The sequence below is a fragment of the Nicotiana sylvestris genome, chromosome 1 (genome assembly GCF_000393655.2).
Source record: "Nicotiana sylvestris chromosome 1, ASM39365v2, whole genome shotgun sequence".
Taxonomy (NCBI): Eukaryota; Viridiplantae; Streptophyta; class Magnoliopsida; order Solanales; family Solanaceae; genus Nicotiana; species Nicotiana sylvestris.
In genome coordinates this window covers 1,841,805-1,867,845 of record NC_091057.1, presented here as the reverse complement: position 1 = coordinate 1,867,845, position 26,041 = coordinate 1,841,805, and the positions used below count along the sequence as shown (strand labels likewise).

Below are 26,041 nucleotides of genomic sequence, written 5' to 3'. Positions count from 1 at the left end.
TTTTCTGCAATATTAACATAACCCTTGATGGACCTGCACGCTTTCCTCCACGACCTCTAGTTGGTCTACCGTGTAGTTTCCAGCATGTCTCTTTTGTGTGCTTTGGCTTTTCACAATAATCACAATGCATGTGATCTTTATCAGGAGTGATTGCCTTTGGTTCCTCATGAGACACAGTTAACCCGGATTTTCCGTTGGTGCTGAATAAAGCATGACCCCTCGTCTACTCTCTTCTTGTTGAACATAAGAGTATGCATCCTCCAGAGAAGGAAAAGGAACTTTACCGAGAACTTGAACCCTGATTTGATCATATTTTTGGTTCAAACCGGCCAGAAAATCATAGACCCTTTCCTTTTCAATTAATTGTTGAAAGAGAACTGCATCATTAGAACACTTTGCTTGGAGATCCTGATAGTAGTCAATCTCCTGCCGTAACCCACTTAACTTGGAACAATAATCAGTGACAGTCAACTCACCTTGCGTAGTCACAGGGATTTTATTTCGAATCTCAAAGATTTGGGCATCATTTCCCTTGCGAGAGTAACTTGGCCTAGCCAAATTCCAGATCTTTTTCGCAGTACTAAGTAATAATATTGCTTAGTGATTCGAGGGTGCATAGTGTTCAACAACCATGTCATAACAAGGGAATTATCAGAATCCCATTGACTATTGTTAGGGTCAGTCACAGCAGGTGCTTTCTTTTCTCCAGTAATATAACCAAGCAACTTTCTAGACTAAATAAAAAGTAGACAAGATCTTGACCAAGCAAGATATGTACTAGCCCCATCCAATTTAACAACACTAATTTGAGACATAAAATTATTATCTGTTTTTGTATCACCCATAGTTTGAACAAATTATAATTCTTATTGTCAAAAAACCGAGATCCCTTCGATGGATGTCACCGTGCTTGTCTCTTCTCAACTGGATTTAGCTTCTATTTAAGACTTTTTAAATATTGAATCTAACTACAAGCATCGGTCCCGGCAAAGACCCCTCTTTCGAATAGGGATATTCAGAAATACAGAAATAACTATCTCTGCCTGATCTCGCCGGAAAACTCACCGGAAAGCCACACTCCTCGCCGGAAAAGTAGCTTCCACACCAGAACTCGTAAGGAGTTTGTGTTGCAGACAACCATCAAGAGAGAAAACTCAACCTCTTTGATAACACAGAACTCTAGTGCTGCGAAGGTGATAACTCACGTCGAAAAAGGCATCAATAGCTCTGATACCATGTGGATTTCAAGGAGAGAATGAAACTTCTTGTATTTCAGTATGTTTTTACATCCAATGAGAACTAATAATTATACAGAGGTTCCTATGACTAATCTAGGAAAGGAAATCAATTATAGTTATTACACAAATTAATTAGAATAAACTCTTTTAGAATATAATTAAATCTCCTAAAATTAAGCTTCCTACAATCAAGCTAGCCAACATAATCAAATCTTGTAAAATTAAGTTTCTAAAATCAAGCTAGTCAACAGAAACCCAACCTGGTACTAGGAAAGAGTGACACCAATACAAAATTTGAATGATTGTTGAAACTCTGAGTATTAGACCCCTCCTTTATATATGTTTTGAAAACTAAATGCAAGTTACATGAAATTACATAAATAAGCTAGACATAATGTAAATACATGAAGTAAAGCTAATTTATATTTACATTTCAACTCAAGTGTATAGTGAGAAAAGGAGATGACTTGCAAACAACCACCCATTGGGTGGTGGGTATTAAAAGGTGATAACCAGTTAGCATTTCAAGAAAAACTTTAAGCAAAGGTAGCCTAGCCTCAACCACAAGAATCTTGGTGGTGGAATGATGAGGTACAAAGATTTATTAAGGCTAAAAGACAATATTATAGAAAGTTGCCAACAACAGATGCCGAAGAAGCCTTAGAAGAACATAAGAGAACTAGGAGGGAAGCTAAGAAGGCTATTAGTAAAGCTCGAGAATAAGCTCTAGATAGCTTGTACCAAAAGCTAAGGACACCGAGAAGGGGAGAAAGAAATGTTTAAACTAGCACGACTGAGAGAGAAGAAGGGTAAGGATTTAAACCAGGTGAAGTATATTAAAGTCGATTCTCAATAAGTGATGACAAAAGAAGATTAAAGGAGAGATTGAGAGGCAAATCTAATCTATTATTCAACTCAAACCAAGAGAATAACATTTTAGACCTCCACACGTCTGTGTACTATAAAAGCTTTAGCTACACTCATAGAATTAGGTCGACGGTGTTAAAGGGTGCCATGAAAAATATGAGTATTAAAAAAAACTTGTGGTCTGATAGTATCTCTATAGAGGTTTGGAAGTGTCTTGGAGAGATTGGAGTAAAATGGCTCACCAAGCTATTCAATGCTATAATAAGAAGCGGTAGGATGCCCAATGAGTGGTGAATAGTTCCTTGGTTCCAATTTATAAGAACAAAGGAGATATTCAAAATTTTGCAAGCTTTTGTGGTATTAAGCTCATGAGTCCTACGATGAAACTTTAGGAAAGAGCAATACAACATAAACTTAGGAATGAGGTAACCCACACAATGCCAAATGAGGTCTCATGGTTTCTGCTATTTGCTAATGATATTGTATTAATCAACGAAACTAGCTAGTGAGGGTAGCAACCAAAAGCTTGAATTATGGAGACACATCTTAAAGAGTAAGGGTTTTGGGATAAGTAGAAGCAAGATTGAATATATGCACTCTACGTTTAGTCAACATGAGAAGAGCGAAATGAGGTGAGACTAGAGATTACCGTACCAAAATGCAAACAATTTAGGTGTCTTGGCTCGTTGTTTCAAGAGAATGGATTAATAGATGAAAATGTTACTCATTATTAAAACCCAATGGTTGAAATGAAGAAGTGTTACTGGGGTATTATGTGATAGAAAGATATCTACCAAAGTGAAAGGTAAATTCTATAGAACAATTATAAGACTGAGAATGTTAAATGGTGGTGAATGTTAGGCAACTAATGTCCAACATATATACAAGATGAGTGTTGCAGAGATGTGGATGCGAGGATAGATGTGCCATCATACAAGATTTGATAAGATAAAAAATGATCAAATTTGCCATGGTGTGCTAGTAGCACGCATTGAGGATAAAATGAGAGAAGGTTGCTTGAGATGCTTTGATCATGTCTTGTGTCTCTCAACAGGCGCACTAGTCTGTAGGTGTGAAACTATGATAAATGAAGGTGTTAGAAGAGGACAAGGTAGACCTATAATCACATGGAATTAAGTTATCTTGGAAGACCTACAAATTTTGAATCAATGCAGACTTAGTTAAAGATATGGCATAATAAAAGAACAAGTATCATATAGGTGATACACTAGTTAGGAATAGGCTTTCAGTTTGTTAGAGAACTTTTAATATATATATATATATATATATATATATATATATATATATATATATAAAAGCTATTCAATTTGTTAGGAATAGGTTTTCAATTTGTTAGAGAACTTATATGTATATATTATTACTCAATGCTATTATTTTATTTTTGTATGATGATGATATGAATGGAGCTTATAAAGAAAAAAGTGAGGATTCGTTCCGCCGACCTCAACTTTTTTTGGGGCTAAGGTGAAATTGTTGTTTGTTATGTATAGGAAAAATAAAGTTAGTGGGAAACAAATACATTGGGGTCTCTCTTGTAGCAGGTATGCAACCTTTCAAGAATCAACTAGTAGTACTGAGAACACAATTCATTTCCACATGCATATAGACTACTTTATTTCTAATATACTGCGTAATGAAAAAAATCAGTGGCGTATTAGCCATAGAAGGACCTCCAAGTGTAGTGGTGGCATCCATTCTTTTCAGCTGAAAAATGGAATTAGCGCACTAAAATTTTGTTGGTGTTTTCTTTTGGTTTTTAGTTTCAATGTTATAGAACCAAATTCTTCTAGTTTTCTTTGGTTCCTTCAGTTTTATTTCAAATATTTAAATAGACTTTTGTTGTTTGTTTAATGTTAACCGTACCATATAATCAGAATGCTACCCCTCTATGAAGAACAAAGCTTCCAAAATGTTATTATATTTGTGTTGGGTCAATTGTATCCAACCACACATATTTCATGTTTTAGGTACATTTTCCAACAATTTCTGGATGCGTGTATTGTATTTCTATTTTCTTTGTCTGATCAGTGAACATTTATGTCATGTTCAAATACGACTTTCTTTTCCCATTCGAATTTTAAACTTCATAGAGGAGTGTTAAGTATGAAAGAACAAATTCAAATAAAAGAGATGCATATTTTAATTATGTTGTTAGGAAGTGCTTATGGGACCGGCTCATTAGGATCAAAATGCTTGTAGCAGGCTGGTGGTTATATTTCAGAGATGCATATTTTAATTGTGTAGTTAGGAAGTGCTTATGGGACCAGCTCATTAGGATCAAAATGCTTATAGCAGGCTGGTGGTATTGACTGTCTTTAGAGGTGGCTTCTGAATGCTTAGGGCGCAATAGTTGCAGCATATACACCTGTTATAAAGTCCTTTCACCATATTCCTCTTTAACACTGTTATGTTGTTGATCTGGAAGATTGTCACTTGCATGTAAGACTGATGATTTCTTTGATCAAGCAGACCAATCTTCAGAAGCTGGATTTGTTGTTTCGATGCAGCGTGGAATCTGCCATCTGGATATCTCGTCATGCCATTTTAAAGGCTGTATTTTGTGACCTTGCTTTTAATTGAAGTCTATCTTCAGCTGGAGTGGGAGTTGCACCGGGAAATTGAAGAATGGGTGATAAATTGTAGTGATACAGCAAGACCACGTAGATGGTGAAATACTCTTCGATGGTTAAGAGTGGAGTTTCAAAAACTTACTTGTAAGAGGTTTTAAGTTCTTCAATTTTTTGATTTTTCACAAAGTGCATAAAACTGAAAGAGCACAGGTGATCTTAGAATCTTAGATATGACTTCACTGGGTGTGCTTTGTACTTTTATTGGAAATATTGAAGGAGTATCTTGACACAGTCAATGATCTTATTGAATTTTCCACCAAGTTTCAGCACAATTATTTTTATGTTGGCTGTTGATATTGCCAATTATTTTTAAAGATAAGTTCTACAGAGCGGTGATTAGACCGACTATGCTGTATGAGACAGAGTATTGTCCAGTCAAGAATTCCCATGTCTAGAAGATGAAGGTGATAGAAATGAGAATGTTGAAATTTGGAATCTTGATATTCAAATTGAAATGGGAGAAGTAGCGTATTTCTGAGCTTGTTCCCTTTTTTGACTTCTCTATTTTGTTCAAATATGGTCTAATCTTTCCCTAGGTGCAATTTTAGTTTGGCCCTAAAGCTCCATCTTGTTAAAGTAATTTTATTTTCTGTGTCACTTGTCAAGTTTCTAAAAGGTGTATTACTTACTGTCATTTGGACAAATAAACACATAACAACCAGACTTCCTTTTGTTATATTATTCCCAAAAACTTTAGTTGCTGCATTCCCTGTTATCTAAATTTTACTTGGTTTTTGATTTGCTCTTTCCACATATTTATATCTTTATCCTTGTTCTGATTGCGATCAAACCTCATATGCAGTCTCAAGAATGTCCATTTTTAAAGCCATAGGATACGAAATCTGAACCAAATCACTGGAGCATGGTGCCTCAAATCTCTTCATATGGTCAGGTGAAGTATCACACTATTGTATCATCTATTCATCTATTGAACTCTTGTTCTGAAATGTGGTTTTGATAAATTATATAAATTGATTAGACATACATGTTATATTGAGAATTGTCTATAAGTGTTTCACATAAAAAATTTCACTAAATACATATAAAAAGTATAAAATACGGAGATTGGGATGTAAGATAGGTTTTCCATGCATTCACTTAATCTTATTTCCTGCTTTTTTTTTTGGGACATCAAAACATTGTGAAAAATCGCTCATTGTGCATTTATCAACAATGTGTGCTAGAGAAATCTCATCACTATGCAATTTTCCAGCGGCTATGAGTGATACCCAAGGTGCCTTTTTGTGTGTGTGTGTGAGAGAGTGTTGTGCTTCAATTAGCATGACCAAGAGGTTCACGATATTCCAGTAGAAAAATCCAGCGCAATTCGTTGGAGTGGCCATGGTTGCGCATGCGTTGAATAGTTAGTGACTTTTTCTATATCACACAACTCTCGTGCTGGACTATCTCTAATCGAATGTTTGACGGGCATTCCGGCTTGTGAGAACTCGGGTCGGTCGGTCCTCCATTTATCGAACCGGATGTATGGAAAATGAGGCCATCTTCACAACCTTCTCACTTCTATCTCTATGGTGGAATAAGGTAAGGCGGTTCACTTGAGTTGCTCAACCGTCCCTTGTCCGATGCTCATGAGCTTATTCATCGCAATTTGTAGATTAAGGTAATTGTTCCTCCATATTTTCACTTATCGTTTCCGATATTCTTAAGATTATTTGTGTCGTCTTTACCTAGGTGCTTTCCAGCCATTTTCGGCCCCCCAAACCATTTTCGGCCCCCCAAACACCACCTCTCTTAGGCGTACTAGTTGCTATTAGTCTACGACTTTGAGATTACCCATTTTCCAACCATTATTTTTGTTGATTAACATGATTTTAAGAGATTTGATTATATTTAGGAGATTGTTAATTTTCGCATGATTTCAAGAGATTTGATTTGATTACTGGATTGATAGTATAAATTTATTTTATTTCCTTAATTAACATTATGAGCTTTGTATATATTCCCTTGCTCATGAGACGTAAACAAACACAAAAACACTAGGTATTAGAGTCATTGTTGCCTTTTTGAGGTGAATTATCTCCCTCACAACACTGGGGTTTCATTTTTATCAAAGAGGTTGAATTTTCTCTCTTTTGATGACTGTTCGCAACACAAACTCCTTCTAATTAGTTTTAATTATGTACAATCAGGTACTACCTTTGCCTACTAGTTTTAATTTTTCTGTTCGCTAGAGTTAAGGTTCCGTCGAGAAAGATTTGATTTTCGGCGAGACAGAACGTTTCTGAGCAATTTTCTTCAGATTTCTTTCTAAGTAGGTAGAAAACATGGAGACATTTAAGGAGACAATTTCTGGAGAAATCTTATCTTCAGATGAAATGCAGCTTCTTCGTCGCCTCATAGCCAAACTTGACTGTTAATATTGCTACATCCAATTATATACAATCAAGTACTGCCTTTGCTGCTCACCTTAATCCAAGTGTTGATTCTTGTGCAAGTAGACACATGACATGCTCTTCTAAAGGCATTAGAAACTATTCTTCGTGTCTCAAAGAAGATAATGTTAAAATAGATTCTTTAACATTATCTCTGGAATAGATTCTGTCAAGTAGACACATGACATGTTCCAATGGTTTTTTAACACCTATCTCTGGAATAGATTCTGTCGTTTGTACTCCTAATATTAAACTATCATCCATACTCCATGTCCTTGAGTTCATTTTCAATCTTTTATCTGTTAGTGCCATTAGCAAAGCTCTAAACTATAAAATCGAGTTCTCTCACGATCATTGTATTTTTTAGGATCTTCAAACAGGGTAAATGATTGGCAGTGGTAGATCGCGTGATGACTTGAATTATATTAGATGGAATTCAAAATTTTGGTCAAGCCTTTTTTGGGAAAGTAAGGATGTCTACCAAGAAATAATAGAGGGCATAGACGGTTAGGACACCCATCATTCTTTATTTTGAAGAAGTTATATCCCGATTTCTTTTCAAGGACATAATTTGAATATTTGATTTTGCGATACATGTGAATATGGCCAGCATACTAGAAACACTTATTCTGTGAGTGATAATAAAAGCACAACTCCGTTTATGACTATTCATTCTAAATATGGGATCCTAGTGTTATTAAAAGCGCTTGCTTCTCGCTTTAAGCACTGAAGCGACGCGAGGCGCAGGGCTATCGCTTTTCTGCTACAAAAGCGACTCACATTTAAAAAGCACTTGCTTCTCGCGCTTAAGCGAGAAGCGCCTCGATGAAAAAGCGATAAAAAAGCGTGCTTAAGCGAGCAGAAGGCAGCTAGTTTTTTTTTAAAAAATTTTGGCAAATAAGCCATCTGTTAACAAATAAACTTGCGCTCTTCAACGACTTCTTCTCCAGCGAACTCCAGCGACGGCGAAGTCTCCAGTTCTCGGTAAGTTTCTTCAACGACTTCTTCTTCTTTCAATTTTTTCACTTTTTAAGTGCTGATTTTGTGCCCTAAACGACTTCTTCTTCTGTTCTACTTTGTGCTCTGTTTTATGCTTTATGCTCTGTTTTCTGGTTCGTGTGAATTAACTGTTATGTTTTTTTTGGTTGTTGATTGTAGTAAATTAAATTTGATTATTCAATGGCATCAAGCCAAAAAAAGAGTTCTTAATATGCTTAATATGTTATTTTTAATGAGTTCTTAGCCATTTATCTTTTGCCTATTTTTTTTTAATTTATGTGTTAAATTGCGCTTCACATGAAAAAAGTGCGCGCTTCGCTTCACGCTTCTCGCTTCGGTGAAGCGAGGCCTCGTTGCTTTTTTGCGCTTAACGCTTTCCAAAACACTGGGTCCTACTCAAATTATTTCTTTGTTTGGTAGTCGATGGTTTTTTACTTTCATTGATTGCTGCACTAGGATGACTTAAGTGTATTTGTTAAAAGATAAAAGTGAAGTTTTCTCTTGCTTTCAGTCATTTCATAAAATAATTTGTACTTAGTTTGATGCCAAAATAAAACTCTTGAGAACTGACAATGGCATCGAATACATGGATAAATGATTTGGTGCTTAGGTGGAGTCTAATGGGACAATCCATCAGACTATTTGTCCTTGCACTAGGGCATAAAATGGGGTTGCTGAAAGAAAACATATGCATTTGTTAGAAGGAGCAAGATCTCGTATGTTTAACATGCATCTATCATGCTATTCTAGTGGTTGTTTATCTTATCAATAAAATGCCACTTAAAATTATTATTTTTCATAGTCCTCTAGAAGCTTTAAAAGGTAAGAATGAATATACTATTCCTCCAAAGGTGTTTGAGTGTGCTTTCTTTGTCCACACTAGAAATTCTGGGAAACTTGATCCTAGAACACAGAAATGTTTCAAATGTTATCATCCTGCCTCTAGCAGATCTTTTGTTAGCATGTATGTTACCTCTCGAGAATTTGAGCCTTATTTCAGTATTACCTTATCACCTCTTCATGAGGAGAGCAGTAAGGAGGAAAAGGTGATTCTACCTAGTTTTATTACTGGACTAATTGATGACATTGTCATAGAGTGAAATTGGAGAAAGAATTCAGGAGGAGACTATTGGACGTTTGGATAAGCTTGATTTGAAAACTTACTCAAGGAGAAATAGAGCAGAAAAAGCCATCATGCAATCTACTGAAGCTGAATCTTCTTCTACTGGTGAGTTATCTACATTTCCTAATGAGTTAGATATGCCTATTGTTCACAGAAAAAGAGTCAAATCTTGCACCACCAAATACCTTTATCTAATTTTGTCTCCTATAATTTTTTATCTCCCTCCTATAGAGTTTTTGGCCGTTCTATTTCTTTTGTGTCTATTCCCTAGAACTGGAAGGCAACTTTTGCAGATCCTAAGTAGAAGCAAGCTATGATTGAAGAAATGAAGGTCTTGTAAAACATGAGACTTGGGAACTTGTCACTTCACCACCAGACAAGAAGTTGGTTAGCTGCAAATGAGTCTTCACTGTGAAGCACAAAGTTGATGGCTCGATTGAAAGATTCAAAGCAAGATTGGTGGCTAAGGGATTCACTCAGACTTATAGAGTGGATTATCAAGAGACATTTCCCTATATCACTAAGATGAACACTATTGGATATTTTTTTGTCTTGTGCAGCTAATCTTGGTTGAGACTTTCAACAGTTTCATGTAAATAATGCATTTCTTCATGGAGATGTAGAAGAAGAAATATATGTGGAGATTTCTCCTTGATTAGATATTGCCCAAAGTCAAGGAATGGTATGTAGATTAAAGAAAACTTTGTACGAACTGAAGCAATCCGCAAAGCTTGATTTGACTAATTTTGCAAAGCAATAATCTCCTTTGGTTACGAACAAAGCATTGCTGATCACACCCTCTTCATAAGACATCAAACGTGTAAGCTCACTCTTCTCATAGTTTATTTTTATGACATAGTAACGATGGGAGATGGCAAAGAGGAGATGACCAATTGAAGAAGTTGCTGGCACATGAATTTGAGATCAAAGATCTAGGGAAATTGCAGTACTTCTTGGGAATTGAGGTTGCTAGATCAAAAAGAGCAATCTTTATTTCTCAAAGGAAGTATATTCTGGATCTCTTGAAAGAAACTTGTATTACAAGTTGCAGACCCGCATAATTTCTCATTGAAAGTAATCACGAGTTACAAAGCGGAGTTGGAGAGTCAGTTGACCAATCGCTCATTGCCCCTGAGTTCTATCTTGAATCGAGCAGTACCAAACAATAATAAGAATTGACAAATAAGTGTATTAGTTGTTAAGTAAAACATTATGAGTGAATTTGTTTATCTTTTTTCTTGAATTACATATATATATATTTTTTCCCTTCATTTTTTTACTAAAGCCCACATTTTAATTGCGTTTTGCGCTTAAAGCCCTAATAGACCTAAAACGCTTTTTAGAGCTTTTCGCTTTTGACAACACTGAGATCAAGTGCAGAGGCAGAATATGGTGCTATGACCCAAGGTGTTTGTGAATTGCTTTGGCCACAAAAACTACTAGAGGAATTGAGATTGTCTGAAAAAAGAAAACTTTTCTTGTATCGTGACATTAAGGCTGCCATTAGTATAATTCATAATCCAGTCCAACATGACCGAACAAAGCATGTAGAAATTTTTCAACACTTCATCAAAGAAAAAATGACAACTGGTGTCTTAGTTTGTTTTATGTGCCATCGGAAAAACAACTAGCTGATGTGTTTGCGAAAGATCTCAACTAGCGAACTTTTCATATGTTAAGTTGCAAGTTGGGCATGTGTGACATTTTAGCACCAACTGGAGAGGGAGTGTTGATTAGCGTGATTTCAGGAGATTCGACTATATTTAAGAGATTGTTGATTAGCATAATTTTAGAAAATTTGATTAAATTTGATTTGGTAGTTGGATTGATTGTATAGATTTTTTTCATTTCCTTGATTAACATTAGGAGCTTTGTATAAATTCCTTGCTCATGGGATGTAAACACACATAAAAATACAAAAAGCCTTCTTCTTCTCAAAATCTACAATTCTTTCGTTCTCTAACATATTGGAGGTGGAAATGAACCATTGTACTTGTTAAGTTATTAGTAAGTTTCATTGCTCCTGACCAGTGATTAAAAAAGCGCTTGCTTCCTCGCTTAAAGCGAGAAGCGAGGCGAAGCGTGAAGGGCAGCGCTTTAGGTAGGTGAAGCGACTCAGGCAAGAAAAAACGACCGCTTCTTTGTAAAAAGCGAGAAGCGGTGAAGCGAGAAGAAACGTTAGAAGCGTCCGCTTCTCTGTTTAAAATACCCAACCCCTATTTTATTAAAAGCGAGGTTTTAAACACTGTCTGGACTTCTTCAATAGCAGCGAGACTAGGGTTGTTCTTCAACAACAACAGCGATTTTTTCTTCTCTTCTTCATCTACTTCTGATTTCTGAAATAATCTCGAAGCATCAACTAGTGTTGTTCTTCTTCTTCTTCAACAATACATCAGCGACTTTTTCTGATTTTCAACAGGTATGTTCTGCACTTTTGATTTCCATTCTTCTTCTTTTTCTTTTTCTTTCTAAACGTTCAAAAAGCAGCGAAATGCTGGCAAATTTTTTTTTACCTTCGGTTGTTTCTCAGAAAATTTCTGCCCAATTTTTATATCCTTTATTCTTATTCTTATTGCCTTTCTTATGTGTTATGTAGTTGTTCTTTTAATGGCGCCAAAAGAAGATAGGAAAGACTCAGGTTGGGCTTACTCTTCAAGAGTTAGCGAGACCAACAAGATGGCCATTAGATGTCTTTTTTGTGATAAGATTTCAAATGGGGGAATCTATCGTCAAAAAGTGCATCTAATCGGTGGTGATCCAAATGTCGTATTTTGTCCTAAAGTTTCGGGGCATGTGAAGGAAGAATTGAAAGCATACCTTAAAAAAGAGAGGTAAAGACTCGAATAATTCATGAACAAGAACTTTATAATTTTGATGATGACGATGATGAAACAGAAGAAGGTGACGATGCTTCGTCGCTTCCACCAAAATCACAAAAGCGGGGAAGGATGCTTCCACCAATGTCTTCTAGTTGTGGATCTACTGGCAAGACCAAAGGTCCTATGGATTGTTATTTCCCGCCAAAATTTGGAGATAAGGGAGGAAAAAGTGACAATCCTCAAATTGATGCCAAAGCGATTTTGAGGGATCGTACAGTTATAAAGTTTGCACGGTGGATGTATGATGCAGGTCTTCCTTTTAATTGTGTTAATTATACTGACACTTTTTCTGCTTTTATTGAAGTCGTTGGCCAATATGGTCCAGGAGTGAAACCTCCAACTTATTATGAAGTTAGAGGGCCATATCTAAAAAAAGAGGTGGCAGAGGTGAACAAAATCGTGGAGGACCACAAAGTAGAATGAAACAAGTTTGACTGTTCCATTATGATGGATAAGTGAACGACGAGAAATGGAAAAATGATCATCAATCTCTTGGTGAATTCTCCTAAGGGAAGCCTGTTTCCTGAGTCCGTTGATGCAAGCGACTCTTCGACGGATTCAACCAAAATGTACTCCTTGTTCAAGAGTACAATAGACTTTATTGGAGCAGAAAATGTTAGTTCAAATTTTCACGGACAACGCCAGTGAAAATGTTAAAGCTGGTGATTTGATGTCTGCTGGGTACCCGCATATCTATTGGACTCCGTATGCAGCACATTCCATTAATTTGATCTTCGGTGACATTTTCAAGGAAAGACCATTTAGTAGTCTTTAATCAGGCAATTAGAGTGCATTCCTATATTGTTCAAAGGCCTTTGTTATTGAATATGATGAAGAGATTCACTAAACAAAGAAGCTTGGTGAAACCTACAAAGACAAGATTTGCTACTACTTTCTTGACTTTGCATAGGATGTATGAGCAAAAAAGCAATTTGAAGAAGTTGTTTGTTTCAGATCAGTACACTAACAGTGCCTATGGAAGGGAAGCTCGAAGGAGAAAATCTGCAGATATTATACTTTCTCCTTCATTCTGGAATAATGTGGTTCATGCATTGAAGATTAGTGGTCCTTTAGTTAAAGTGCTCCATTTGGTGGATGGGGAGCAAAGTCCACCAATAGGCTACCTGTACAAAGCAATAGATAGGGCAAAAGAGGCTATTCTTTTAGTGATCAAAGAAAATATAAAAGAGACTTTGAGCTCATAGATAAAAGGTGGGATAGTAAGCTTCATAGCCCTTTGCATGCAACTGGACTTGTTTTGAAACCGGAATTGTTTTATGACAATGAAGAGAGGATTCTAGAAGATGAACCTTTGTGGAATGGATACTATGAATGTATTGAGAAGTTGATACCTGAAGAATCTGTGCAAGATAAAGTAACAGAGCAATTTAGCATTTATAGGAATGCTGAGCAACTTTTTGGAAAAAACATGGCGATTAGACAAAGAAAGATGAAGTCACCAGGTGAACGAGTGCTTATATGTTGTTTTATAGTTAATAAGTTATTTCTTTATCAATATTATGTTTTGAAAATTTGTTCTACTTCTACAGTTGAATGGTGGAAGCAATATGGTCATTCCACTCCAGATTTACAAAAGTTTGCCATCAAGGTTCTAAGTCTCTAACATGTAGCTCATCCGGGTGTGAAAGGAATTGGAGCGTGTTTGAGCATGTAAGAACTAGGAAGAAAGATTTAGTATATTGAGATAATTAAATTATATCTCAATTGTCCTAATCTTACTAACTACTTAGTATTTGCAGATTCATACCAAAAAGAGGAACAAACTAACCTTGAGGCGTCTCAATGATCTAGTCTTCATTAAATACAATAGAATATTGAGGCGTCGTTACAACGCTTGCAATGTAATTGATCCAATTAGTTTGGACAACATCGATGATGCTAACGAATGGATAACTGGAGTTCCGGAAGATCATGTAGATGAAGAAGTATTTGAGGATACTTCTGATTTCACTTGAGGTGATGTTGCGAAGGCGCGTGGAATTGGGGAGAGGATTTATGGTTTGAGGGGGAGTACCTCAACTTCAAGTTCACAGAGGAAGGGAAAAGAGGCAGCTACTTTGTCCCTAGTTAATGAAGAAGAAGTTGAAGAAGATGGCGAACAATATAATAATGATAGTGGAATACAAGAATTTGACAATCTTGTAGAAGAATATGATGCTCATTTTGTGTTTTAATTGATGTTACTCTTTAGTTTTTTAATTGAAGTATTGAATATTTGCTTACAATTACATGTGTTGTCTATGTAGTATTTATTTTATTTTATTTTTAATTCCGCTTCACTTACAAAAAGCGAGCGCTTCGCTTCTCGCTTCACGCTCTTCACAACACTGCTACTGACAATTTTTTAGAAATTAGTCTCTTTTCAATAATTTTTTTTTTGGGCTAGGTTCCTATATAGTTCTTTAATAAGTCCATTCTCTCTCATTCTTAGTGACATTTTTCTTTGATTTGTCGTTTCCTTTCCAATTGGTCAGCTTTATTTTGAGCTCTCTTAATTTTAACAACTATACAATTTGCATATTGTAATCATGGTTCCAAGAATATGGCGTTTGGACATTGAATTCCTCAAACTTTGTTTTGTGAGGATTTCGGTGGGATGTTTCGTTTAAAGAATATCGCATTTGGACAACGTCCTTCAAGGTTCTTTGTTAAGTTTTGGAATTGGAAAAGGCATGTAAACCCTCTTGAAATTGTCTCCTATTTGCAATTACACATTTTTTCTTTACGGGGTCCTATGACCCGCTTGGACTATTTTAAAGTGAAATTATTTACCCCTTAAATGTCGAGGTGGCAAAGAGTGAAATACACTCTTCATGAGAGAGTGAGAAGCAAATATATATACCTCACAGCCACCCCCACCTACACATCCCCAACATCTGCCATGGCTTCCGGATACCTATCATCAAAATATAACCCAACTAGCAAAAGGAACAATCCAGCTAGAAAAATTTCTTCCGCCAGTAGGCCTTCGCTAAAATATTTCTCCGGCCACAGTAAAGCTTATTTCCTTCCTCTTTTTGTTTTTTCTTCAACTTTCTTTCGAGTCTCAAAAATCTAACTAATGCTATTTTGTCCTACAAAATCAAACCAAAACGCTATTTTTCTTGGGGTGTGTTTGGTATGATGGAATATGTTTTCCACGAAAAATATTTTGCTAAAAAATATTTTCCTGGAAAACAAGTGGCTTTCTTACTTATTTCCTAGTGTTTGGTTAATAAGGAAAAAATATATTCTAAAGAGCACCTTATATAGTTTAGGCAAGCACTATAATCCTGGACTCACACCTTAGACCTCAACATCTGACCCCCGACCCCGACCCTTAACTCAAACGTCGAACCCAACCACAATCCCCTACCTAAACCCGAAAACCAACCTGAACTCGTCCCGAGCTTGGACCCTGGCATTGAACCCTGATCACGATCCCTAACCCCAACACCCAATTTTGACCACGATCCTTAATTTGATTCTAGATCCACACCCTTATCCCTATCCCTAATAGCGATCACAATCCCTAACTCTGACCTGAACCTCGCTCTCTGCCTCGATCCCTAATCTCGGTCACGATCCTTGACCTTGATTGTAGACCCCCAACCTGAACCGAACCTCGATCGTGGGCCTCGACCTTGAACTGTACCTCGATAGTGGATCTTGACCCCAACCTGGCCTCGACGTCAAACCTCAACCCTTACCATGGTCCTCAACCGCAACCCCGATCCTAGAGTCGAACACGAACATCGACACCCAACTTTGGTAGCTGACCCCAAACTTGACCTTGTCCCGACACCCGGTCCCTTATTTTGACAATGTCCCCCCCCCCCCCCCCGACCTTTGTGTTTTGGTTAACGAAGTCTAAGACGAGCAGGGGAGGGGTGGCAGGAGTTGGTGGATCAGGGGCGGAGGGAAAGGGGCCGAGGGTGGTTTGGTGATGGTAGTGAAGGTAGATTTGCTATTGAGAGGGAGGTGGCTCGGGGTATAGAGTTCGAGAGTTGTCGAGGTATGGATGGGTCGAGGATAGGCGGGGTGAGATCGTGTGCAAGGTGATCAGTCAGGTTCTAGGGGCTAGCCGTGCCAAGGGCGTGGATTGGAGGATGTCAGTAGGGGTGAGAATGATTGAAAGAGAGTATTGAAAAATATTTTATCTTCTTTTGGTAGGGAAGTCATTTTCCTCTTGTTCATCAAGAAAATTATTTTTATAACATTTAAGCCAGCCAAACTTGAAAAATATTTTCTGTAAAATACCAAACACACCATTAATCAATTGCTTTTTTAGTTTCTTTTGTTTTACTAATAGTGCGAAAGAAATGTGCTATCAAGGGCTTGTAATCTTAGAAAAGTGAGTATTCAAGGACAAATGATTGACTTGTCTTAAACTAACTAGTGTGAGTTTAGCAATTTGAAAATCTAAAGTGCTTTTGGAACATTAGAAGTTGTTAAATGATATTGGTTTCTTGAGCAAAGCTCTTCACCGTCCTCTAGCATTCTTCGGGTCTTTATGCAAACTAGAAAAATTAACTTTATCAAATACAAGGTTTGCTTAGAGTGAGGCGATTAGATTGCGGGGCAATTGGAATGTCTTGAGGTCCTAAAGTTGGCAAACATCATTCAATAGGGCGACCTGATATTCAAAGATTGGAGGTTTTAACCAACTAAAAAAGTATTGCAGATTGAAAGAGCAAACCTCAAATATTCGAAGGTTGCAAATCTCCAATTTCAAATACTTAAATACCTTATCCTAAATCATGTGATAAGCTTGAGACTGTACTAATTGAGCTGGTTAATGTCAGTAATCTCTAAGAGATGGCACTAGAGAACACAAACAAGGTGATAATATTATCTAACGGAAAGCAAGAAATGCATGAAGAACACATGCAAAAAGCAAATCTAGAATGGAAATAGAAGATACGAAAAAGAGAGCTAGGCTCTACAGAGTTTCAAATTCAAGCTCACTCATTCCGGTCCCCCCCCCCCCCCCCCGCCAAAAAAAAAAAAATTCTGATGCAACGCCACACAACAAATTTGAAAAAGGTCATGTCATTCGAATACATTGTTTTGAGATGATTTGTCTTTGTTATGGTTTTTGCCAAGTGTATATCGATAAAATCTGTAGCCATCATTCCTAAAGAATAGGAAGTCCCACAACCAAAAGTGGGGTTGATACCTAAACTCGAAGGGCGGTTTTTTGTGCCAGTTGCCTTAGGTTAATTTAATATAGGAATCAGATTGAAGTCTTAAAGGCCACCAGTAGTGGTCCAAGTTTCCATTTGATAGGCGCCTTTTGGGATAAAAATTCAAGTTGACAAAACAATGAGTCCCAAAAGCCTTGAGGTAGTCCAGAGAGGTTTGGGCAAGGCGAACAATACCTGTCATGTGGGACCTTGGCCATGATAGAAAGAGGTTGCATCTATACCTATATGATATGTGCGCTTCATTCGACAGAATGTCCATATTTGTATCTTTCATTATTATTTAATTCCTCAAAATATATATACAGATTCATGAAATTTCATTATCGATTAGCAATTTTTTCCTCTTAAACTTGTGATCAAGCGTACTTTGCTCAATATAATTGAGCGGTATTCTTAGTCCACTATGATATGAAACCGAGAGCATATTGTATAGGCTTCATTACTGTGATATATAATGGGTCCTTGTTAGTCATTGTCATGGTCTAAGTCCAATGTGGCGGGTATTGTCCTTATTGGCCCGACTCCTCTGTGCCATCTTAAGGCTTTTGGGCTTCAAATTTTGTCCCTTCGGCTGGATCCCTTTAGGTCATCTCAAGGCTTTTGGCATTTGTCATAGCCCAAGTCCAATATGACAACTATTTTTGCTTTGATACGATCCTTTGAGCTATCTCCAGGCTTTGAGTGTCATGATTTTTGTACTATTGCGCCTTTAACCCAAAAGTCGCCTACCAAGTGGAGACCTTGGCTGTTATTTATGGCTATTAACCCTTCCACTGATTCTGATGTGGGAATATCCCAAGGCAAGTGTCACAACGACCCCTCTACCCCGACCCTCGAGTTCAAGTGTTAGCACCCCTTTGGCGGCGATACTTTCTAATCTTTACGGATAATGGATAAATTGTCTGCTGAGTAGGGCTGTGCATGGATCGGATTTAGCACATTTCGGATTGAAATTTCGGATTTCGGATTCCACAAAATGCTATCCGAATCCGATCCGAATTATATCGGATTGGATCGGATTTTAAAGTTCGGATCGGTTAATTTCGGATCGGATTGTACTTATTATTAAGGACTTTTTCTTTTATTCTTTTTTGCGTTTTCCATTCCTGGTTAGGCAAACAAATTTGGTGGTTAGGCAACTTACTAAGTCATTCCAATCCAAATTATGGTAAGACATGAAGGCTTTATGATGAAGCACACTGTAAAGGAGTTCTTTGATACTCAATCCAGGCTTGTTTCTTTCATTGAAGACCTCTTAGGCTAACTTGTTCAGAAAGCTAGAGGTAGCCAACTAGCCATGACTGAGAATTCAGGGAAACAAGCCAATGAAGAGATGATGAAAAATACCATGGAATACATTATGGAAAAAATGTCTTTAGATTCTTCCTCCCACAGCAAATTGGTCTCATTCATTGATCTGAACGAAGACAACAAAGGGGAAAGTGATGAAGAAGAAGAGGAGAACGAGAAAATGAAATAAGATTATACCTAACCCTAAAACTAAAATTAGTATTTATACTTCCCCTAATAAATTCGGGTTTCGGATCGGATCGGGTTCAAACTATACAAATCCGAAAATTCGAAATTTTAATAAACCAAATCCGAATCCGATCCAAATATCCGAAATCTGAAATTGAGCAGATCGGTTCGGATTTCGGATATCCGATCCAAATGCACAGCCCTACTGCTGAGCATGAATATCTAGACATATAGTTTGTGATATTGAAGATTTAGAACATCGACTGACCTTTTTCAAATACACTGCGTGATGTTGCAATCATTTGTTTCGGGGAGGGGCGTAATATTGTGAGAATGAAGTTGAACTCTTTACAGCTTGACCCCCCCCCCTTTTTGTCTTGGACTTTTGTTCTAGAGTTGCTTTTTGCAATGCATCTTTTGTTTCCTCTGTGGGATAGTAAATTTGATCACCTTGTTTGCGTTCTCCGACGTCGTATCTTGAAGGCTAGCTACATTAGCCAACTTAATTACTACAACCACAAGTTCATCGCATGATTTAAGAACAAGGTACTTAAGTTTTTGAAATTGAAGTTTTACAACCGTATATCTTTCCTTTTCATTCGATAACACTTTAAGCTGGTTAAAACCCCAGTTTATTTGCCTCACTCCAAACAAATCTTGTTTTTGATAAAGTTAATTTTTTCAGATTGCGTAGATTACTGAAGAATGCTAGAGGAAGGTGAAGAATTTTGCTTATTAAACCAATATCATTCAACTACTTTAAATGTCTCAAAGCACTTAGATTTTCCAAACTGCTGAACCCATCCTAGTTAATTAAAATTCAGTCATTTGCCCTTGAATACTCACTTTTCTAACAAAGTAAATTTCTTCGGCTTGCATAGAGACAAGCAGGGGCGTATCTAGGGAGGGTTCCATGGGACACGTGAACCCATGTTCCCCTCCATAGTAATGCTATATTTTTTCAAAAATACTTAAATATATGTGTGCACCCAAACTCAAAGTATCATATGATGCGATGATTATTAGATGCATCTCTTTGAGTGAGTTGTAAGTTCAAATCTCATGTCAATCTTATTTTACTTTTTTTAGAACTAGGCGCCCATAGTAGATGAACATGTCAGGTGTCTCTTTTTGCGTATTAATTAAGTACCTTTTCTTTTTTTTTCTTTCTTTCTTTGTTTGATTTATTCTTTTAAAATTTCACGCATTGAAATTCCTATTATTCTTTTGTTACCATAAAATTTTATATGATAATATGAAATGTGCATATTAAAACTAGTACCAGTGAATGATGTAGCTTATAGTCAATGGATTCAACTGATCCCAACATTTTCGATAGAGTATAGAATATAGATATAGATGTAAGAAAATTACAATATAAATATTAAATCTGAACTTATAATTCTAAAAGTATAATGAATGCAGTAGTAGATCTAAAGATTGAATCACTAAAATTTATATTCTGGATCCACCGTTTCATAATGGTGCACCCATCCTCCCAAATTCCTGGATCTGCCTCTGGTCAGACACGGAGAATGTTGGGAGGGAGGTGAAGAACATTGCTCATATTGTTCATTAGCTTCAAAAGTTCATCAGACAAGATACTTCTATGAATCATGAAAGTGTAAGATACGTTGACAGTTTATAAAAATGATCATCGAGGCTCTCAGTGGTCTACGAAATACATGTTCGGTGCATTCAATTTGTATTCATCAAATGGAAAGGCTTGATTTGTCGTGTGAATAGGATACATTATAAATGTAATATAGAATAGTGTGTATAAGTGTCTCACATCAGGTGATGTAACCATATAAATTGGAAAGTGTGAATCTAAAATGATTCAAGCGTAAGACGGTATCTTTGCTCATACTTTCAATCTATTCTTGTGTTTATCTTCTCACATTCAAATTATCAGTTGGCCGTGTTTATGTAGAATCCATTTCATATTCAAAAAGAAAATTCTGGCCAACTCGAGAAGATTGTATGAAAAGAATTGAGTGATGTTGTATTCAGAGGCAGAGCTAGGATTTGAAGTTATTGGGTTCGGGATACTAATCTTTTTGTGTTATTGGGTTCTAAAGTAAGAATTTGTACCAATTCAATAAATTTCTTAAGGCAAATATAGAGTTTGGACTAAAGCTATTGAGTTAGGCCGAACCCGTTGTCGAAGCTCTAGCTCCGCCCCTGGTTGTATTGTGTTGTCTGGCAGATAATCAAGAACTGAATTAGCTTTCAGATTGTTAGTCAAAACTGTAACTAAAGTAGCTTACCAGTTAATCAGGAAGATTCATGTGTAGCTATTAGCTAATATCAATGTCTCTATTTATTTAATTGTGTACAGCTTGTTATATTAGTTGATCTGTAAAATGATTAGTTCACTAATTTTGCAACATTGATATCTTGCAGTAGAATGTTTGGCTGTTCTAAAGTAATTAAAACGAACTTCAGCCTTCAACATGCTAATAAAATTGAGAGGACTGACAATTTGCAAGCAGGGGCGAACTTCCGCTATACCGAGAGGGGTCACTGGCATCTGTAAAGTTTGGCAAAATTTTTATGTATACATGTATATGTCTTTAGAAAATAGTGATATATTAGTAGTGGGCATCCTATATATAAAGCAGATTTTGGTTGAACCCAAAAGTGCATCCTCGACCTTTAAATCCTGGGTCCGTCTCTGCTTGAAAGAGTGATCCAGAATATTGGAAAGAAGAATAGTAGAAGTTGGACTCCCACAACTTTGACTAGTAAAAAACTACTCCATTATACAATTTATAAGTGATGATCTGAAGAGTATTGGATTTGCTGATTTACAGTGTTGTTTGTGTATGATTACCATGACGTTACTTAGGCACTTGTTCTGGTTGCTAGCAGGATGGATCTAGCTTAAAAGTTACAGAGTTTACGTGAATTCACTAGCTTTTGTCTAGACTCGTATATGTATTAAGAAATTCACTAAATATTTATAAATATTTGATTGTGAATCTAATTATTATTATATATTAACTTGAGACCGTCGTAGGAATTCATAAATTTTAAATTTTGGAGGTCTCGGGTTGCTAGATCATATCTAGTAGAGGGGAAAAAGTATATAATTTGGTGATATCTTGGAGTTAATCGGTCCATGCCCTTGCCCAAGGCTAGAAGCTCGCAAACAAGCCATGGCAAACATCCAAACCATACACCAAAATTATTAAAAATAATCTTGAAAGATGCACTAGGGCAAGAAGCTTCTAAACTGAAATGCGTCTCTTTCTCAGATAAAAATTATTCTTTACCTTTCGGTCCATTTCAGTATAAAACCCAGGTTTTAACTTTCACTTTTTATGTTAAAAAATCTTAAAATTTCTGAAAGAATATACTCAATATTTTCCCTCATTTTGGACTTTCTTTTAGAATATAAATTCTTGCAGTGTCATATCTAAAGCTTTAGTCTTCTTTTCATTTGAAATTATATGGGGAGATATATATCCAATGAACTTTGAAAATCAGCGGAATATTTTTGAAGGGAGTCTCAACTTATCTATCAAATATTTGAATCAAAGTGGCAGACGTTCAATAGTGTTCTATTGGAAATAAGATTCAATCGCTACAAGTCCACGATGCACTAGATAAATCAATCCTTTTGACTAAGATTAAGTGTGTTCATTTTTATTTTGGTCAAACACTTCAAATTTTCAGAAAAGTACTTTTGGCCTCCTAGAAGCTTGGCCAAATATGCTCTTACTGTGGTCCATCAGATTTATAATCTTCCCCATGTTGAATTATTTGTTTCTGTATAGGTCAAAATCTGACCACAAGATGATTGTCCTTAAAAGGAACGATAAGGGGTCGACCAAACTGTAGTCGTGCCCACGAGGCGTAATAGCAATGAGCGTCTTGGCCACTGTCGAGATCGAGCCGTCAGAAAGCTTATATCGCAGAACATGTCGTAATATTTGGGCGAGTAAGGAAGAGTATAGTCATAAGAGGGTACGCTGGTTAAAGATCGTTGGATAAACGGGAAAATTGGTAGTATATATATGAGGGGCTCCCATCCAAGAAAAGGGGAGGATCAATATGTTAAAGATGAGAACAAGAGGAGATCTCCAACAACGAACCAACGGCCCAGCTGTTGGTTATCACCCCTCATAGTCATCATTATTAAGTCAACGAAGATAGTTCTCATAATTATCAACAACTTTCTCTCTTTTCCTTCTTTGCTCTTACAAGTACGGAACAATAAATCAAAGATGTAAGCTTATTATTTACCTTAAGGAATGTTATACAAGCTTGGCTTCCTTCAATTTTGATATTCAATATGTTTGGATAAGGGTGTCTAACGGGTGGGCCGGGCAGGGCTGGGTAGGCAAAATTTTGAACCGTACGGGTTTGGAACCAGGCCGGTTACAGGTTAGGGGTTACTGAGCTTAACGGGTTCGGGTTTATTCGGATAAAAAATTAAACCGTACGGGTTACGAATACAAAGGGCCAGGGGGGCAGGGTTAGTGTAATATTTTTTTTTTTTTGTATTTTGTATAATTATTGTAAGTTATATTAATATAAAGTAAAATTATAAAGAATACAATGAAGATGGGAAAAAATTGCACTTATAAATTGCAAGTGCTACATTTATTTCAAAATTCAAACTTACAAATTGAAAGGTTTACATTTAACAAGTAAATTAACAAAAAAAGAATGAATTCAAAGGTTTTGCATTGCCTTAGTAAGTTCTTTGATCACGCCAACTATGTCTTATAAAAAGGACAAGCGGTCGTTGCAAATATAATCCGAGTATTTAGCCCAATGTCGAATCCCACAGGGAATTAACCTACCAATTACTCTTGTCAGACTCACTGAATTATTCGTAATCAACTTTCCAGATATTTTGAATAACGGTGATATTTTTACTAACTATAGCTGAATGAAAGTAAGTAAACTAAAAGCTACTATGACTGAGTTGTAAGTAAATAAGAGAAGGATCTAAGGTTGTGAATTCCCCTATTGATGGAATCCCTTCCTGTTATGTTTCGCATAGATTTGCCTAATCGTCTCTATCAATCATGAAAACTCTTATTACCGTAAATCTCTCACGGGTAATCACGACAATTTACTAGACGCACTCTCCCGAGTTACGCTAGCTGGCTTTGTTTATTACAGCTCACTTTAGATTGCACCCAAGGTTTCGTTATCCATAATGCCACCTTTAAACCCTCGGTTATTGATTCCTCATATACTTTGGGAGTGGTGTTGTTCAACAATTACCTAAATATGCACTCTCTCCCGAGTAATACATACTAAATAGGCACAGCTAATTGAGGATCATATCAATTAACTACAACAAGAACGTAGTTGAACAAATAGTGATAAAATTGGTAAACTATATTAACATAACACGAAGTTGATCCCTCAACAGGTTCTATCAAAACCCTAGACTAAATAATTAGCTACTCATAATCGTGTTCATAATAACAACAACAAAATTCATTATGAATGATAAATACAAAAAAAAAAAAAAAGGTAGAACTCGATATCGAATTATCCTCCTTGCCTCTTGCCTCTTTTTGCCTTCAACTCAACTGTAAAAACCTTGATAATGTCTTTTTGGGCGAGCTGGACCTCTTATAGGTTAAGTGGAATTACCCCCCAAACTTCTAAGTTTTCCCCTGAAATTTCTGCGCTCCGGATGGACTAGCGCGGCTGCTCTCGAACCGCGCTAGTGGCTGCGCATATCGCTGAGCGTTCTGCCTCGTTTTCCTGCTCTAGCGCGGTCGCGCTAAGGCCGCGCTAGAGTGAAGCAGCCTTTTTCTCTTCTTTTCTTTCTTCTTTCATATGTACTCAGCTCCGAGGGGCTTCCCTTGCTTTAATTTAGCTCCAAACACTGTCCTAAGTCCTCATAAGCATAATTTGCTCCTACAAAACATAAAATTCACAATTAGAGCCAATTTATCGTAATTTAACCTTCTTATAATGGTGAAGCATAGTCAAGTTGAGGCATAAATAGTCGTCAAACTATATGAAACTAGCCTATTATCATTCTTCATAATCAATATGAACTGATTGGCCTTCTTCTGGAGTGTTAAATTCAGATGGGTTACTATATGTTAATATATCTCCAAGTTCCTCGTCTTATGGGCTATCAACATCTGCACGTCCCTGATTTCTTTGTTCCGATCTAATCCAATCTTTGAAACATACTAATACTTCCAAAGCATTGCTTCCCAATGAGTGACGGGTGTCTCCAAGTTGTTGTCTTGCTTGGCTAAATGCACTCTATGATGCAACAGTTGAAATTGGCACATTCAGCACGTCCCAAGCCATAGCGGAGAGAACAGGAAATTGCTTTCCATTCTCATGCCACCATCCCAACAGTGAAAATTCTTTTGTGCGAGGCTCTTTTTGCTTTTGCAAGTAGAATTGAAGTTCATCAATATTCCTGCTACTGGTTTGAGTATTAGAAAATGTAGAAAAAATATTAAAACTATCAAGGCCTTCATCATCATCCACAATAGTAGAAGTGGTACAATGCATAGTGGGATTAATATTGCCTATATTAAGAGCAATATCATCAATTATATTGCATAATAATTATATAATTGTTGTAAAGAATCATTTAGCTTGTTCATACAAACATATATATCTGGGGTTTCAGTTGGTCCAATCTCCATATAAGTATATAAAGCATTGATTAATTGGTGACAATCAGATATCTTAATAGAAGAATTTAAAACAACACCAATTAAGTAAATCGGAGGAATTGGAAAGAAATATTTTTTTGAATTTTGCTTGTATTTTTTCAACAACATCCTTATATTTTTCTTTCTTCTTAAATTCAAAGAGTAGAAAGGAAATTTCAGCTATATGTACTAAAGCCATAGTAACAGTAGGGTAATATGCTCCAGAAAACTCAACAGTAGCTGTATAAAATTTATGTCAAAATTTAACAACATCATTAATGGCCTCCCAAGTAGTAGTTGTTAACATACGGTTTGGATCAGTACAATGCGTGTTAGCAACTTCAGTTATTGTGAATCTATATTTGTAGCAACATTTTAAAAATATATATGTATAATTCCATCTAGTAACAATTTCGTTTGGCATGAATCTAGGCTTAAGGTTATGCTCGGCACTCTTATTTTTAAATTCCCTAATTCTAGATTGTCTATTATTTCCTTGAATAACACCAACTGCTCTTCTAACATGAGTATCTAAGTTGAAAACAAATC

General features: G+C 36.5%; 2 protein-coding genes across 6 annotated transcripts in view; both read left to right on the top strand.

Annotated features, from left to right (window-relative positions):
- Nucleotides 1-21,825, top strand: part of LOC104247965 (histone-lysine N-methyltransferase ATX2-like) — a 73,061-nt gene extending 51,236 nt beyond the window's left edge. For 3 of the 5 annotated variants that reach the window (XR_011403393.1, XR_011403394.1, XR_011403395.1), the window contains 3 exons: nucleotides 4,596-4,840; nucleotides 5,559-5,648; nucleotides 21,243-21,825. The gene's annotated coding sequence lies outside the window, so the exon portion shown is untranslated. Of the gene's footprint in view, nucleotides 1-3,616; nucleotides 3,668-4,595; nucleotides 4,841-5,558; nucleotides 5,649-21,242 lie in introns of all 5 variants that reach the window. The other 2 variants (XR_011403396.1, XR_011403397.1) reach the window with 1 other exon arrangement.
- On the top strand, nucleotides 12,628-18,837 carry LOC104224461 (uncharacterized). Its single transcript, XM_070153591.1, has 7 exons — nucleotides 12,628-12,794; nucleotides 12,902-13,276; nucleotides 13,363-13,613; nucleotides 13,701-13,759; nucleotides 13,911-14,096; nucleotides 14,142-14,336; nucleotides 18,631-18,837. Exons 1-7 carry the CDS (start codon nucleotides 12,628-12,630, stop codon nucleotides 18,835-18,837), a joined length of 1,440 nt encoding a protein of 479 aa, XP_070009692.1.
- Nucleotides 21,826-26,041: the final 4,216 nt, after the last annotated feature.